The following is a 16,646-nucleotide window of genomic DNA, read 5'->3' as shown; positions in this document are numbered from 1 at the left end:
GACCGAGCGACGCGTATTATTTGCTCGGCGAGAGTTGGCACGAGAAACTCGTCGGTACCACGTGGTGCTCCCACTACGCGCTACACGTCTTCCGCGATTGGCCGAATCGCTCAACGAAGACAGCAAACAAGCGTATTGAGTGTGACTGCAACAGAGCGATGTCGCGTGGCGACGCAACGCTGAGTTCAGAACATTGGCGTAACTCTATTGTGCGTGCACGGAAAACAGGTCCATGGAAACCTATTTTCCTTGCACGCACAGCAGGGATCCATCAACCCACGCTTGAAATTTATGACTTTGTTATTAAATTTAAGACTCCAGTCTTCACGGTTAGTGAGAATCAGAGAATATCATGTGCCCCCCATAGTTTACGCGGATCCTACTTATTTACGCCTATGTCGACCGTCCCCGCCGGGAGTAAAGCGTAAGAGCGGGATCCGCAGCTTTGCGTCAAGAGTGGGGACTCGCCATTCCCCCTGCACCCCACTGACGAAATTCTGTGCCAACTCTCGCCGAGCGTACAATACATGTCTGTACATGTGAGAGGCCTTCAGTTGCGCACAATACGATTGCGCACGTACACATTGCGCACATATCTTTTGGACACAGTATGATTGGACACAAGAAGAATTGGTCACGTTTCAATTGCGCACACGTAGAATCGGACACATCTCAATTGCGCATAAATAGAATTGGAAACATATTTCCTATCTAACCCTAATTAATAACCCAATTTTTTTTTTTTTATCGTGAGGAAATGTTTTATACATACCCCGACTCCCTGGGGGAAGCCGGGGTTATGTGGGACTCTCCCCGGAGGGCGGAACCCCCGGAGACTACCCACTAAAACCTCACGCCCACCTAAGCTACACGGGAGGTGCCTGGATCACGCGAGTACTCTACAGGACACCTCCCGGCTATCATCATACCCCGGAGGGACCCGCCCGGTGTCCCCATCCCTGGAGCCTTCGGATTGGGCTTCCCGAGCCCAAGCTCGGTCCACCCACAGCTCCCGGAGTCTTCGTGCCCCGCTCGGAGCCGGTATCCCGAAGGAACCAGCCCCGGCCGAGGCAAGAAGACGCCGCCACCGGAAGGAAGGGCCGTCGGAGGCGTGATCCGGCACGCCTCGACCCTTCCTTTCCCCAAACCCCCCACGGATCCCCCTCCCCAATCGGGGAGGGACGGACCGACACCCCCCTACACCGGGAAAATAACCCGGGGGTGTCGGCCTATCACGGGGGGAGCTATGCTCCCCCCCGGGGGCCCGGGTCAGCTCACACCCCGGGCCCCCAAGTTCACCGCCTCCAGTTGTGGGGGCATAACAGGGCGCGGAGAAACTCCCCGCGCCGACCCCACTCCGCCCCCCACCACCGGGGGCACACGTTGACGCGGGGGAGACCCCCGCGCCCTTCCAGCCGTCGCCGCCCCCCTCCTGGGGGGCACACGTCGGCGCGGGGGTCGTCCCCGCACCCACACCCTCCTCGCGGAGCCCGGGTCCCGTTCCCGGGCCCGCTCGGCGGCCTCCTTCCGGGACATCACGTCCTCACAGAAGGAGGCCACCGCATTCCACGACCCCACGCTGCCGACCATGTGGTCGACCATGGTCGACAGCGCGAGGTCCCACCCGCCCACTGCGGCTCTCAGGACACGGCGCGGCCCGGCCCAAGCAGGGCACTCCTCCAGAGTGTGCCGCGCCGTGTCGACATCTTCGCCGCAGTGGTGGCACTGCGCAGTCGGCTCCCGCCCCATTCTGTGCAGGTACTCTCCGAAGCAACCGTGGCCGGAGAGCACCTGCGTGAGGCGGAAGGTCAACCTTCCCCGCCTCCTGCACCATATATAAAATATGGGCAGGAGGGCCCGGACAATCGGACGCGTGGAGGGCGTTAGCATCGCCCTCCACTCCGAAAGACTTTCCGTCCGGGCCTGGCGATTCTGGCCCTCGAGCTCCAACTCCTCCTCGCGCGTGAGTTCCACCCCCGGCGGGCGGCGGAAGGAGCGGACGATGTGGTATAGCTTCGCCCGCTCCGCCGCCACCACAGTGAAGGGTGGAATCACGGCGAGGAGTCCCGCCGCCTCGGTGGAGATGGTGCGGTACCCCCGTATGACCCGCAAGGCCAGCCGCCGCCGCACTCTTTCTAAGAGTTTGCTGCTGGGCGTGCTGGCCTCGAGCGAGCGGTGCCATACGGGGATATAACCCTAACCCTAACCCTTTTTTTTTTTTTTTTTATCGTGAGGAAATGTTTTATACATACCCCGACTCCCTGGGGGAAGCCGGGGTTATGTGGGATTCTCTCCGGTGGGCGGAGCCCCCGGAGACTACCCACTAAAACCTCACGCCCACCTAAGCTACACGGGAGGTGCCTGGATCACGCGAGTACTCAACAGGACACCTCCCAGCTATCATCATACCCCGGGGGAGGGGTTAACCTCCCCCACTGCCTACGCTATAAGACCCCGGGCGGAGGGACCCGCCCGGTGTCCCCATCCCTGGAGCCTTCGGATTGGGCTTCCCGAGCCCCAGCTCGGTCCACCCACAGCTCCCGGAGTCTTCGTGCCCCGCTCGGGGCCGGTATCCCGAAGGAACCAGCCCCGGCCGAGGCAAGAAGACGCCGCCACCGGAAGGAAGGGCCGTCGGAGGCGTGATCCGGCACGCCCCGACCCTTCCTCACCCAATACCCCCCACGGATCCCCCTCCCCAATCGGGGAGGGACGGACCGACACCCCCCTACACCGAGAAACTAACCCGGCGGGTGTCGGCCTATCACGGGGGGAGCTATGCTCCCCCCCGGGGGCCCGGGTCAGCTCACACCCCGGGCCCCCAAGTTCACCGCCTCCAGTTGTGGGGGCATAACAGGGCGCGGGGAAACTCCCCGCGCCAGCCCCACTCCGCCCCCCACAACCGGGGGCACACGTTGGCGCGGGGGAGACCCCCGCGCCCTCCCAACCGTCGCCGCCCCCCTCCTGGGGGCCACACGTCGGCGCGGGGGTCGTCCCCGCGCCCACACCCTCCTCGCCGAGCCCGGGTCCGGTTCCCGGGCCCGCTCGGCGACCTCCTTCTGGGTCATTACAACCTCACAGAAGGAGGCCACCGCTCTCCACGACCCCTCGCTGTCGACCATGTGGTCGACCACGGTCGACAGCGAGAGGTCCCACCCGCCCACTGCGTCTCTAAGGACACGGCGCGGCTCGGCCCAGGCCGGGCACTCCTCTAAGGTGTGCCGCGCCGTGTCCACGTCCTCGTCGCAGTGGTGGCACTGCGTGGTCGGCTCCCGCCCCATCCTATGCAGGTACTCTCCGAAACAACCGTGACCGGAGAGCACCTGCGTGAGGCGGAAGGTCAGCCTTCCCCGCCTCCCGCACCATATAAAAAATATGGGCAGGAGGGCCCGGACAATCGGACGTGCGGAGGGTGCCAGGAGCACCCTCCACTCCGCAAATACGTCCGCCCGGGCCTGGCGTTTCTGAGCCTCGAGCTCCTCCTCCTCCTCGCTCGTGAGTTCCACCCCCGGCGGGCGGCGAAACGAGCGGGCGATATGGTATAGTTTCGCCCGCTCCGCCGCCACCAAATGGAGTGGTGGAACCACGGCGAGGAGACCCGCCACCTCCCCAGAGATGGTGCGGTACCCCCGTATGGCCCGCAGGGCCAGCCGTCGCCGCACTCTTTCTAAGAGGTCTTGGCTTTTCTGGCTGGCCCCGAGCGAACGGTGCCACACGGGGGCCCCATACAGGGCAATGGACCGCACCACCTCCATATAGAGGCGGCGGACATTCAGCTCCGGCCCCCCGATATTAGGCAGCAGCCGCGCAAGGGCGGATGCCGTCCTCTCTAATCGGGGGGCGAGGAGCTCGAAGTGCTCCACGAAACGCCAGCGGCCGTCGATGACCAGGCCCAGGTATCTCATACTGGGCCCGATCTCGACGGAGGTCTCGGCGACACGAATCCGGAGGTCTTGACCTCGGGGCAGCCGCCACGGCCGAGGCGATCCATACAGCCAGATCGCCTCGGTCTTTGCGGCGGCCACGGTTAGCCCCATCCTCCGGATTCGCCCGACAACGCAGTCCAGGGCAGCCTCTGCCAGGTGCCTGGTACCCTAACCCTAACCCTAACCCTAACCCTAACCCTAACCCGAAATTAATGACGACTTGGCAGCATTTCCATCACTGTCTAAAATTAGTGTGCGCATTTCTATTTGTTCGCGATTCGCTTGTGTCCAGTTTTATCTGTGCGCAATAAATATGTTTCCAATTCTATTTGTGCGCATTTGAAACGTTTCCGATTCTTCTTGTGTCCAATCATACTGTGTCCAAAAGATATGTGCGCAATGTGTACGTGCGTAATCGTATTGTGCGCAACTGAGCGCCTCCCTGTACATGTACCCGCCGAAAAGTTGTTTAAAATGACGTCCGTAACAACATATGTCAAGGTCAAGGTCATTGTAGCTGGATCCGCTAAACTTAATATTTATCTATGATACTTTTTTTATATAATTGATTCAAACAAAAATTGCATAAATAAAAAACTGAAAAATGTATCAACTTGCCCCAACTTCAAATACTTAAACGGGAAATTTAAAGATGTCGAGTCATACTTCTATCGATAGGCAGCATCGATAGGCAGACAATAATATGTTTTATTATATTCCTTTTTTAATTGATTTTAGGATACTGTCGGAGTACCAGACAAAAGAGTTTGTCTGCGACGATTAATGAAGGAACTTGGCGAAATTCAGAGGACTCAGCACCGGCTTGAGTCGACCTTCACCGCAGAATTAGTCAACGATAATTTATTTGAATGGCATGTCAGACTGCACAAGATCGATCCAGAGAGTGAACTTGCTGCTGACATGAAAGAGCTCAATATACCCTACATCCTCTTACATGTCATCTTCCCAGAGAACTTTCCTTTTGCGCCACCATTTATGCGCGTTATTTCGCCTAGAATTGAAAAGGGATTCGTAATGGAAGGTGGTGCTATTTGCATGGAGCTTCTGACACCGCGAGGTTGGGCCAGTGCTTACACTATTGAGGCTGTTATCACACAATTTGCCGCCAGTATCGTTAAAGGACAGGTAGGAGCTATGATTATTGTTTTCACTTATGTATATTGTTTTTGATTAATATTATGCAAATATTATTATTGCTGCAAGAAGTATTCTATAATTTTAAATTGATTTATTATTTGATCCACTAATGAGGCAATTTTACAATGTATGTACATGCATATGAATAATGTTATGTATGTGTGTATTGGGTTGTCCGGAAAGTTCGTGCCGATTTTTAAGGGAAGCTCAAACGCAGTACATTTAAATTTCGATATACATACCTTTATTGAATTATTATAAGTGCCATTTTGTTTTATAATCTTTCTCCATCTTTCACACAACTTGCGTTTGTCGGCGAAAAACTTTTAAATATGATTTTTTATGTCGACCATAGAGTTAAAGTTTTTGTCATTATGGGAATTTTGTATTGACCTAAAGAGATGAAAATCTGAGGGTGTAATGTCTGGTTAATGGGGTGAATGGGGTAGCACATCCCAACCAAGCACCAAGAGCTTTTGGAAGAAAGAAGCATTAAATACCTCTAATTCATTCTATTTCCTTCCATATTTAAGAGCGTATAAAACTAACAAAAATTAATGTATCCCAATCAAACTTTTTTCTAAAAATGCCTGAAAGATCACATTTTTAGACTATGTACGCATACCATTTGTTTTCAATCATTTTGACATATTCAGACCTATCCTAATGCCACCTACAGATAAACGGCACGAACTTTCCGGACAACCTAATACAATGCATACGTAGATATTATGTAATTATACAGGGTCCCCCCGTTAAGTTATGTCACCATTTTTTAGGCATTTCCGATAGTGCAATTAATCTTATTTCTTACAAAACGAAGCAAATTACATTAGATGTTCGAATTGCGATCCACCTTCTATGACCACCTTATCTTTGAGGATATCTGCAATCCGTTGTATACGATACAAAGTCGTAGTATAATACACTGTTGAATTCGTCTCGACGTCAGCAACAATCTTATGACGTCCAAAACATGTGGTGCCTTTTAAAAAAGTCAAGGTGACCTTTACTTTCTTACGTAAAAAGCATTTTTTTAGGTTTAAGAATGTGAGAACATGTAGCTCGCTAAGTGCTGACAAACTTTTGTCTAAAACATTTTTTAATTGCACTATCGGAAATTCCTAAAAAATGGTGACATAACTTAACGGGGGACCCTGTATACAGGGTGTCCATTTGAAAACTTTCCAGCCGAATATCTCTAAAAGTATGAAAGATATTAAAAAAGTGTAAAATACGTGTCCAAGGATTTCGAGGAGAAAAGAGGGGGTCAGTATCAGTTTTATATTTTGGGTGGCGTTTTTAAGGACATTTGAAGGTCAACTTTGGTTTTCAAACGGAAACCTAAATTTTTTTATTGTGGGATCTTATTGTATGTAAAAAGACCAGCAATTTTTGTAGGATACTTTTTTTTATCCGCGCACTAGTTTCGGATATATTTAAAGAGAAGGAGAATGAGTCATACTTATGCTGCGAGAAAGTTTGTAACTTCTTTATAACTGTTGCGGATAGAGTTAATTAGATAAGAATTTGAAGTATTAGATGTAGTTGTGTGCGTATTAGACGTAGTCATATGTGTATTGCAAGGGACATAAGCGTAGTAAAGACGTGCGAATGTCGGCGGCGGAAATGCAACGATACAGGTGTTAGAATGCATGGTCAAGCCAACGAGTAAAGGTAGACGCCTTGCGTCTACCTTAGGCCGCTAAAAACCTCAACAAGTGGAGGGAATATTTCCGGATATGAAGGTTTAACGAGCAAGGGGGGACCGAAGAGTCCACCCGGGGCCGTCAGGCTACTGGAAGAAGCCACGAGATTCGCTAAGCGCATGAGGGGGAAAAGAGATGTTTAGGGAAACAATAGGAAGGAAAAACAAGGAGTCAAGAACAGATCGGGTACTGACCCCCCATTGAAATCCGCAGGTATGCGACGACATGCCGGGGTTCCGCAAAAAAGGGATATAAAGCTTTCGGGTGATGATGCGACCGCACGCCAATGGCTGCGTTTCTATTAGATTATATGGACCAATGGAGGGGTTTCAATTATTGAAAATTCTCGGGCTAAATAAGAAGGTCTCGGGCTGTGAGCTCAGTATTGTGTCAGCTAGCAACGGAACGACGACGATATTTGTACACGAACAATAACTATAACAAATTTTTAACATGTTCTCCGTTGTTTTCTCAACATACGATTCTCAAATTCTGAACGAACATTTTTTAAGGTATCTGTTGGAATAGCTCTACATTCCTGTACAATTCTTCTTTCTGGTTGTGTTTTATAAACAACAGACTTTAAGTGTCCCCACAAAAAGAAGTCGACTGGATTTAGATCTGGTGATCTTGGTGGCCACACAATAACACCTCTTCTACCGGTCCATCTTAGTGGAAATCGATTGTTTAACCACTGGCAAATTTGTAATGTGTATTGCGGGGGAGCACCATCCTGTTGGAAGTACAAAAGTCCTTCATTTAACAAAAAATTGCCGCTTTCATCTCTTTGGTTTTTAAGACCTTCTGTCATAAGTGGATCAATGATGTCGTCCAGTAAATTTAAATACAGATTGCCATTCAAATTCTCTTGGAGAAACAGAGGTGCTATAATAGCACTTCCTAAAATGCCTGCCCAAACATTTATTTTTTCCGTCCATTGAGTATTACTCTCTCTAATAAGAAGTGGATTTTCGTCACACCAATAGCGACAGTTATGACGATTTACAGCATCGTTTAAGAAAAAAGTGCATTCGTCCCCAAGACAAATGTTTTTACTTACAAGGGAACATATTCAGATGCGAAAATCAGATTTTGATGAAACTTATGGGAGCTTCTAGTTCTTTGAAAAATATTTTACACGTATTTTTTTTTATCGGCAGACATCCACTTTGAAGGGGTGAAAACAGCCCTCAAAGTTGGGGTTCAAAACCACATTTTTTGAGATATCTCGGAAACCAGAGATCGAAAAAATTTGAATTTTTTTTTAAATTGGGTGTTTTTCAATGGGAAATGTAGTCGCGCAAGAAAATTTTAACAAAAGTTTTTTGTTTAAACAATATATTAAAATTTTGATTTTTTTTTGCAGTTTCTTTTATTTATTGTTAGTTCATTTTAATGTAAACTTGGGTGTGTGATCTTTGATCCAAAATAGGGGATACATGTTTCAGGATTTTCTTTTTTTTTGCCATTTAACAATAATTATGCATAATGGAAGATAGTCTTGCACCTGGCGTGCGTAGGAAGGAATTCTGGCTTGTTTCATCGAAATATAAGCATTTAGTATAAACGTGTATAGTATTTTAAACAATACCACTAGGTTATGTGTCGTTTATTGTTTTATTAGTAGCTAAAGAAGGTGGCGCAGGTAGCAGCGTGACGCGGTGCTAATTACCGCGGCGGAGTAAGGGTACCGACTTTTATAGCCAATTCGCGTGTGAATTTCTGCAGTCGTTGGGCCTTCGGTCAAAATATACCTGCAGCCTTTTTAAACTGTGAATCCTCGAAGTTGGAGTTTCCCTCGTCGTTCATGGTAGCTCTGAAAAGAGCTGGTGGCAAATGCCTCACATCAGTTTTACCTCAGTTATATATAGCATTTCAGAAGAACACGAATATTTTCAAACATTTCTATTGGTTGTTAGGGTGAGAGAGTGGGAAACGTAAGGTGTCTTAAGAATGTATAAATATGGGCACTTTGCTACGTGTGCTATTAGTCTTTCTGCATTACGGTTTGTAAAGCAACGTGGATATTAAGAAGTTAAGGCTACTTCTTTCGGATTTTTAAAACAGTGCCACATAAAACAAATAATTTCTGACGATAATAAAAAAAACATCCGATAATTATATTAATTTTACTTTTGCTGATTGTTTATTTTTCTTGTTAGATTCGGTTTTTATAAACGTGAAGGTCAATCCGACGAACGTTATAAACATTTTGATGGAAACATATAACAGTAATAATAACGAGGGAACACCCACGAATGGGAAGGAAATTGAACTGGCACACATTATTATAGATCTGATTGATAGGTACAGAGAAGCAGGGTACATGAATTTCGAAACGCAACAACAATTGATATTCGATGACCTAACAGACGAACCGACTTCATTTAATGTTCCCGAAGACGAAGAAGATTTGGAATCAGCGTCAACATCGAAACCGTCGTCTTCAAGTTCTCCGGACGAGAGTCCAGAAGAAATGGAATATTTAGACATTGATTTAGAATATAAGAAGAAAGCTGTAGATTATTGGAAGAGTGGAAGAAAAAGAACACTAAACTTCCAAACTGTAAAAAACCAATACAAGAAATTGAAGAGACAATCAGATTTATACAGATGGGAAGAACAAATTAATAAAGGCTACATTTGAAAAATTTATTGTAGCAAGAAATAATAAAATTTTGGTACACCACATAAATTTGAGACGGTGGGCAATGATCGAAAATTCATCAATAAATTTAGCAGGATTTCAGGCATCGTCCTGTTGGTTGTGGAAGTTTAAAGAGAACTATAATATAGTATCAAGAAAAACGACGAAACTCGTTACCCGCCATCATAGTAACCATTTAACAGATTTGACCGCAGCAGCAGACGATTTTGTGTGTCATGTGAAAGGGTATTTTGAAAATTATGGCGCAAGCAATATTTTCAATAGTGATCAAAGTGGATTCCAGTTGGAATTGCACTCTGGTCGAACACTTTCACACAAAGGTGAAAAAGAAACGGGTGCTCTTGTCCAATCCATATCGTTAACAACTCACAGCTACACTATCCAGCCCACAATTTCAGCTGATGGACAGTTGCTATCGCCATTGTATATTGTTTTGAAAGGAGTCAAAGGGCAGTTAGGACCTCGTGTACGAAGAAGTGTGTTCACGGCACCTAATGTCCATATTGAATCTTCTTCTTCTTATTTAGAACGTGGTTGACTGAAGTATTTCACGCTGCTACCTGCGCCACCTTCTTTAGCTACTAATAAAACAATAAACGACACATAACCTAGTGGTATTGTTTAAAATACTATACACGTTTATACTAAATGCTTATATTTCGATGAAACAAGCCAGAATTCCTTCCTACGCACGCCAGGTGCAAGACTATCTTCCATTATGCATAATTATTGTTAAATGGCAAAAAAAAAGAAAATCCTGAAACATGTATCCCCTATTTTGGATCAAAGATCACACACCCAAGTTTACATTAAAATGAACTAACAATAAATAAAAGAAACTGCAAAAAAAAATCAAAATTTTAATATATTGTTTAAACAAAAAACTTTTGTTAAAATTTTCTTGCGCGACTACATTTCCCATTGAAAAACACCCAATTTAAAAAAAAATTCAAATTTTTTCGATCTCTGGTTTCCGAGATATCTCAAAAAATGTGGTTTTGAACCCCAACTTTGAGGGCTGTTTTCACCCCTTCAAAGTGGATGTCTGCCGATAAAAAAAATACGTGTAAAATATTTTTCAAAGAACTAGAAGCTCCCATAAGTTTCATCAAAATCTGATTTTCGCATCTGAATATGTTCCCTTGTTAGATTAGGAGCGATGTTGATCATATTTGTTCATTCCTCAGAAAACTCAATCCGCCTGTCAAAGTCATCTTCCAATAACTTTTGATGTAACTACATTTTATATAATGATATACTACATTTTATGAGGATGAAACTTGTTATGTTTAAGTAATTTGTGTACAGATCGCACTGATACACCAGTTACCATTGCAACTTATCGAATTGAACTAGTAGGATTCACATTAAACTGTCCTACAATTTCGATTTGATCAGCGTCTTTTATGAATTTTGGCTGGTTTCTTTTTAAAGTCACCGATCCTGTTTTCTTAAACTTCCCAACTAATTGTAACACTAAATAAATACCTAATACTAAAATAACACAACAATAAATTGAGAAACATGTATATCAGGATTTCTATCATTTGTAGCGGCCAGCTGCATATAATAAAGTTGACACGTACAATGCAGATGCTGGAGAGGTTTTAGAACTCAGGCGGCAATTGAAGCTATTTTTGAGGAAACTGTCAGGTAGAGTCATTAAGACGCCCTCTAGGGTTGCAATTAGATTTTATTAGCGACAGCCTCAATAGCCCTCGCAAAGAGTCATAAAAAACCCCGAATTTCTAACGGACCAAGTCGATGGTACGGGAACCCCGCGAAGGCAAAGGGCCCGTTACCTGACGATGCACACAGCATGTTGAGGGCGTGCGGCCGATGGAAATTCCGTTACAGTGCGATTCGCCAGAGTGGGGATGCAAAGACACCCCCACCTAACAAAGACTAAAATTTTGTATAAAAGAGGAGACAGACTTCAGTCTACAAGCTCACTCTCGTCAAAACAGGCAGGCAGTAGGCCCTTGAAAATAAACAACGTTCCAAGTCCGTCCGGTATTCTACTCATTTCTACTGAACACCAAACCACCTTCTCAAACATTAAACATAGCAACAGTTCGACGGGTACACTCATCAGCTCCATAAATAAAAATTATTTCTATTCGTTCTTCTAAAGAACACCATTTTATGCAATTAATTGTACTACGATATAGTATCTCTTATTACGATGATCCACACTTGACTAAATAGTACTGTTACGTCTTTTCGTGGTGGGTCGTTTAATTTCGCAGGAAAAGGAATTTTAGAGCTAGTAGGAAAAAGAATGTTTATACCCAAAGATTTGTGTATATATAGATATATTATAAAAAATGTTTTAAATTTACAATGTGTGTATGTGTATTTACATTCTGGGTATGTGTGTGTGTGTTATTTACATTTTGTGTGCGTCAGTGTAATTGTTCCTGTATCGGTGATAATGGATATGGTGTTTGAAGCTCTAATAATATAAAATATAGGACCTTAGAAATTAGTGTCTAATGGGAGTTTCGTTTTCTGCGATTTAAGGAATTTCTATATTTCAGTAAAATACTAGCTTTTAATCATTTTAAATTACCGGATGCTAGATCGTGCTGAATTACAGACCAATCTAGCGGTTAGGGAAACTGGAGTGCCGGTTCTAAGTTCGCACGTTTCAATGGTTTTATTGTGCTGTCGCTCCGCGGCTTTCTAGCAGCCGAATTTATACTAGTGTTTCCGCCATATTTTCTTCTATTTCGGGATCTTCTCCGAATTTTTCCTTGTGGGGTGATGGTCACCTGCGCTTGACCAGTTTTTTCGCTGTTTACTTTGGTGGCGAGCTCCTTCGCGGTGGGGACACCCCGCGATGGGGATACTCCACGGTTGGGGGTGGCTCCCGCTAACCGCGTTACGAGTGAGCCACAAGCGTCACGTTCCTTTGCACAGGAACGTCACAGTAAAATCTTATATTGAAAGAGAGACATCATAAACAAGAGATCAATAGAGGACTATTTTGTTTTCAAATAGTACGTGCTAGTACAACTCGAAAACATCAATGATTTGCGTCAAAGAATTTTACACGATAATATACCTCGCTCTACTTCTCTTTAAATATCTCTGAAATTAGTGCGCGGATAAAAAAATGTATCGTACGAAAATCCCTGGACTTTTTATGTACAATAAGATCCCATAATAAAAAATATGGGTTTCCATTTGAAAAAACAAAGTTGACCTTCAAATGACCTTGAAAACGCCACTCAAATAAAAAACTGGTACTGTCCTCCTCTTTTCCCCTCGAAATCCTTGGACACGTGTTTTACACTTTTTTAATATCTTTCATACTTTTCGAGATATTCGGCTGGGAAGTTTTCAAATGAACACCCTGTATATGTATACCGTGGGAAAAGATGATGTGTTGCATGCTGCTTTGTCAGAAACTATTGTAAATATTAACTTGAATATTGTGGAGGTGAATTTCTTAACAGTTGAAAAGGTGCCAACCTCATTTTTTGTTAAATGTTGTAGCACAATAATTTTTGAATGTTCAGAAAAATGTCATGAAATCTAACAACTTTTACCTACAGAAATTTCTTACAATTAGAATCTGCATAGTGAAGGAGTTATAGTAAAAATATTTTTCGTATTGAAATTAATACTTAAATGCATGATCAGAGTCGTGGAGTTATGTGCAGAAAAGTCATTGGATAAAAAAAAAAACAGTTCAAATTCGAAGAAAATGTCATATTCTATCGCTAGTTTGTACAAAAGTAGTGAATGATGTAAAGAATGGAATTATTCGATGTAGCCTTCACTAGCTGCCATGACCTTGTAATCACCTCCGTGATGGTGAGCTGTATAGAGTATCTTTGGTACTGTAATGCTTTGCATTTACCTTTGCCTGAACTACGCCCCACATGTAGCAGTCAAAGGAATTGCGGCCGACCGCAACAGGGACTAGGGGTCGGGCTGACTATAAAAATGATTTCAGCGGACTATTTTCCGGCACGGTGCGAATTAAGTATTGCCGCTCCCTTCAGTCGTATTCTCGATTAATGGGTGACATTTTCGTCACTTGTTCACTGATTGGTGACTTATATAGTGAATTATCTTATCAACAATTGCTTTGTTTATATTTGTCTTGTCTACATCTGATTTGTGTGACTGTTCGAAAAAATTCTGCATTTATCTTGACGCTCCTGTATATGTGCCTATACCGGAAAACATACACCGATTTATGAGCGTGAGAAAACATTTGTCCATCCCTAATTAGCCAAATGCTGTTTCGAGCAAATTTTGCGCAATGTTTGTATCACACTTTGCGAGCAAAAGGCTTGTCCATTTGGTACCAAACCCTACTTGGAACAAAATTTGGTCCCTATTTTGTATACCTATGGCACCAAAACTTGTCGACAAATTCTGAGCCAAATGCGGAAATAGAGCGACAGGATTTGAGTGCTAAGTTTGCAGGCAAAACTCCATGCCAAATTGAGGTCGAAGCTTGGCTTCGTTATCGACAGCAGTTCGGTCGCACTAAGTCCTTGCTCTACGAGTGTATACCGAGCAAAATCGGAGTAAACCTTACTGTAGGAGGAAAGATAGAATTTTATTTACACTTCTAAATTATATAATTTTAAGTTTCACATATTTTCAATAATTTAATTCTGTTTTCCCTCCTACAGCAAGGTTTACTCTTAGAACAAGGTTAGGTTCGCTAATAGTGTGATCGACCTACCCTCTATAACGAAGCCAAGGTTTGGCCTCGATTTGGTCTTGATTTGGCATGGAATTTTGGCTGCAAACTTTGCACTCAAATACTGAGCCTGATCGAAATTTTTAAACAAATTTTGGTGGCAAATTCGTAGCAATGATTACTGACGTAGTGATTACTGACGTATTTACATACCGTATTTACAGTATCGAAGCTATTTAATCGTATTCTAACGTGATGAACTTGTTTTATTTAATAAGCGATCTTATTTAATTGTTTAACTTTGCATACAAATGTTTAATTTCAGGGTCGCGTGGAGAGGAAGCTCAACTCGAACAAAGAGTTCAACAGGAGATCCGCTGAAGAATCTTTCAGGAGCCTTGTTAAGACGCACGAAAAATATGGATGGGTAACGCCACCGCTTGCCGAGGGTTGATCCTCTCGATCAAATAGCTTCGATGAAACGAAACATGGTTATTTCAGGCATAAACGAACCGCTGTCATTGCGAGCAGGTTTTAAGTGCCGATTTGATTAGTTTCATTTCGAATCGTTTTCCTTTTAGAATGTGACCGTTTCGTGAAGTTTTGTCGAGGTCGCGAAAGCATGTCCGATAAAGTCCGCAGAAAGCAGATTAGCTGAGAAAGGAAAAGTTGTTGATTTGAAGAATGTTACTTAGCGATTTCGTATATTGAATCTATCGTCGTGGATTTCCGCGAAGTTTGTACTATGAAGTATGTAGCCACCATTTCGGGCTTCCCCTGTATTCTATTATTAATATTATTTGTTTGTGTCTTGTTTTAGACATGTAATGGGTAGACTGTGGATATTTGTGTGCATTCACATTTTTATAAACTTGTCTATGGAAACAGTAATTAAATAGGATCTTGTTATCTCAATGAACAATTTTACTAATTAAGGAAGAAATTCACATCTTCGTTAAGCTTTATTAAAGCTAATACTTCATTATCTTTGACTTAATTACACTTGCCGCAGATGCGTAAAACCTGCAGTCTACTAACGAAAAAGAAAAATTATTTTATGAGGAATGATGATACACTGATGGATGTAAGAGATGCGAAAGTGAATCTGCTATGAATTTACACAAACTACGTCGTTACTCGTATATAAGTGTATTAAAATATTATATGGTAATAAACTCACAATAGCAAACTTTTTATATAGGGCCATGAGAGTGCATAAGATTTTTGAATGCAGTATGTTGTTTGTTTGTTAAAACTTAACCATTCGTTATATTTATGTCACAGAAGCACACATTTTTATATGGCGATAGCTAAACCAAAGAAAATAGATTTAACATTATATCCTGTTCCACAGGCGATGTTTCCATGTGTCCAAAATAGATATAACTTTGACGGTAGTATAATTTACAGTGTTACATTATTGTATCTAATCAATACATAAAATATTCTGTATTTATTGTAAATCTATCTGTATAGCTATTTACATTTAATAACAGTGATTTTATATTTACTGAACTTTACCCTTCCACATTACATTACTTCATTCTTCTTTTCTTTTCACAATTTATCTTAATACTTTCTCTCTGTTTTTACTGCATAATTAATATAACCTTACGCAAAAATTAGTACAATATCCTAGTCGACCGAGCGGTGTGTGTGAGAGTGTGCTACCACACTGGAATCCGGGAATCCGCATGCCATTTCGCGATAATGCAAAGATGCGAATTTTCAGTAATGCTTGGCGCTAGATAAAAAGAGTAATCTAGCGCGCTGGATCCCTCTAAAATCCCTAAAAATTTGTTGAGTATTAGGGTACATTCACATTCGACATGATACATGAGAACGCTACCATGATGGAACAGCGCCATCTGCGACTAAATGTGGTGTGTGCAGTCTAATAGAAACACTGTATGCGTGAGCCTCGTGCAAGAACCTTGTTATTAAAGTCAACAATAAAATAAACCAGTTGTTTGTAAAATCCATTAACCAACGCTTCTTTTATTTAACAAAATTATTGCTCACAGAAAGTAACAAATCGTTTGAGACATTACATTTAAACAACTCATTTTTCTATCAAAAATATCAATGAAAAGTAATTAAAAATTATTGTTTAACAAATGCAAAAAATATTTAATTATCTGTAGTTAAAAGTGGATATTTTTACACACACACCGTTCGGTTGACTTACGAGAATCTACTGTATAGGAATGCAGGGGTATACAGAGGAAATTGGAGGAAAGCAAAATGGACACATTACAAAGTTCAAACATTAAAGTTAATTTTATTTTTTAATCATTCTAAAATATAAAAATATTTATAACAAACACTATTCATCTAACACAATTTATAAAAGGCCTAGCCGATTAAGATGGTCAAAACTGCCCTTAGAGGTTTTTGAATGATTAATGAACCATTCGAAAGCTGACCAAGCCCTTCCCAAATCCCTCTGAGTAAAATTTCAATCCCCTAGCTTGCCCGTGAGGGTAGTTACAGGGTGAATTGTATTGCGCGCTTTTCCGCGC

General features: G+C 43.4%; 1 protein-coding gene across 2 annotated transcripts in view; it reads left to right on the top strand.

Moving 5' to 3' along the window:
• The window catches only part of LOC143355937 (ubiquitin-conjugating enzyme E2Q-like protein 1), a 41,443-nt gene extending 25,804 nt beyond the window's left edge, over positions 1-15,639 (top strand). The window contains exons 3-5 of one of the 2 annotated variants that reach the window (XM_076791192.1): positions 4,662-5,069; positions 14,450-14,551; positions 14,626-15,639. In XM_076791192.1, coding sequence (XP_076647307.1) covers positions 4,662-5,069; positions 14,450-14,551; positions 14,626-14,631 — 516 coding nt within the window. In that variant the 3' untranslated portion in view covers positions 14,632-15,639. Of the gene's footprint in view, positions 1-4,661; positions 5,070-14,449 lie in introns of both variants that reach the window. The other variant, XM_076791190.1, reaches the window with a different exon arrangement.
• The last annotated feature ends 1,007 nt before the right edge of the window (positions 15,640-16,646 follow it).

The sequence above is a fragment of the Halictus rubicundus genome, chromosome 7 (assembly GCF_050948215.1).
Source record: "Halictus rubicundus isolate RS-2024b chromosome 7, iyHalRubi1_principal, whole genome shotgun sequence".
Lineage (NCBI taxonomy): Eukaryota > Metazoa > Arthropoda > Insecta > Hymenoptera > Halictidae > Halictus > Halictus rubicundus.
This window is presented reverse-complemented; position numbering and strand designations above follow the sequence as displayed.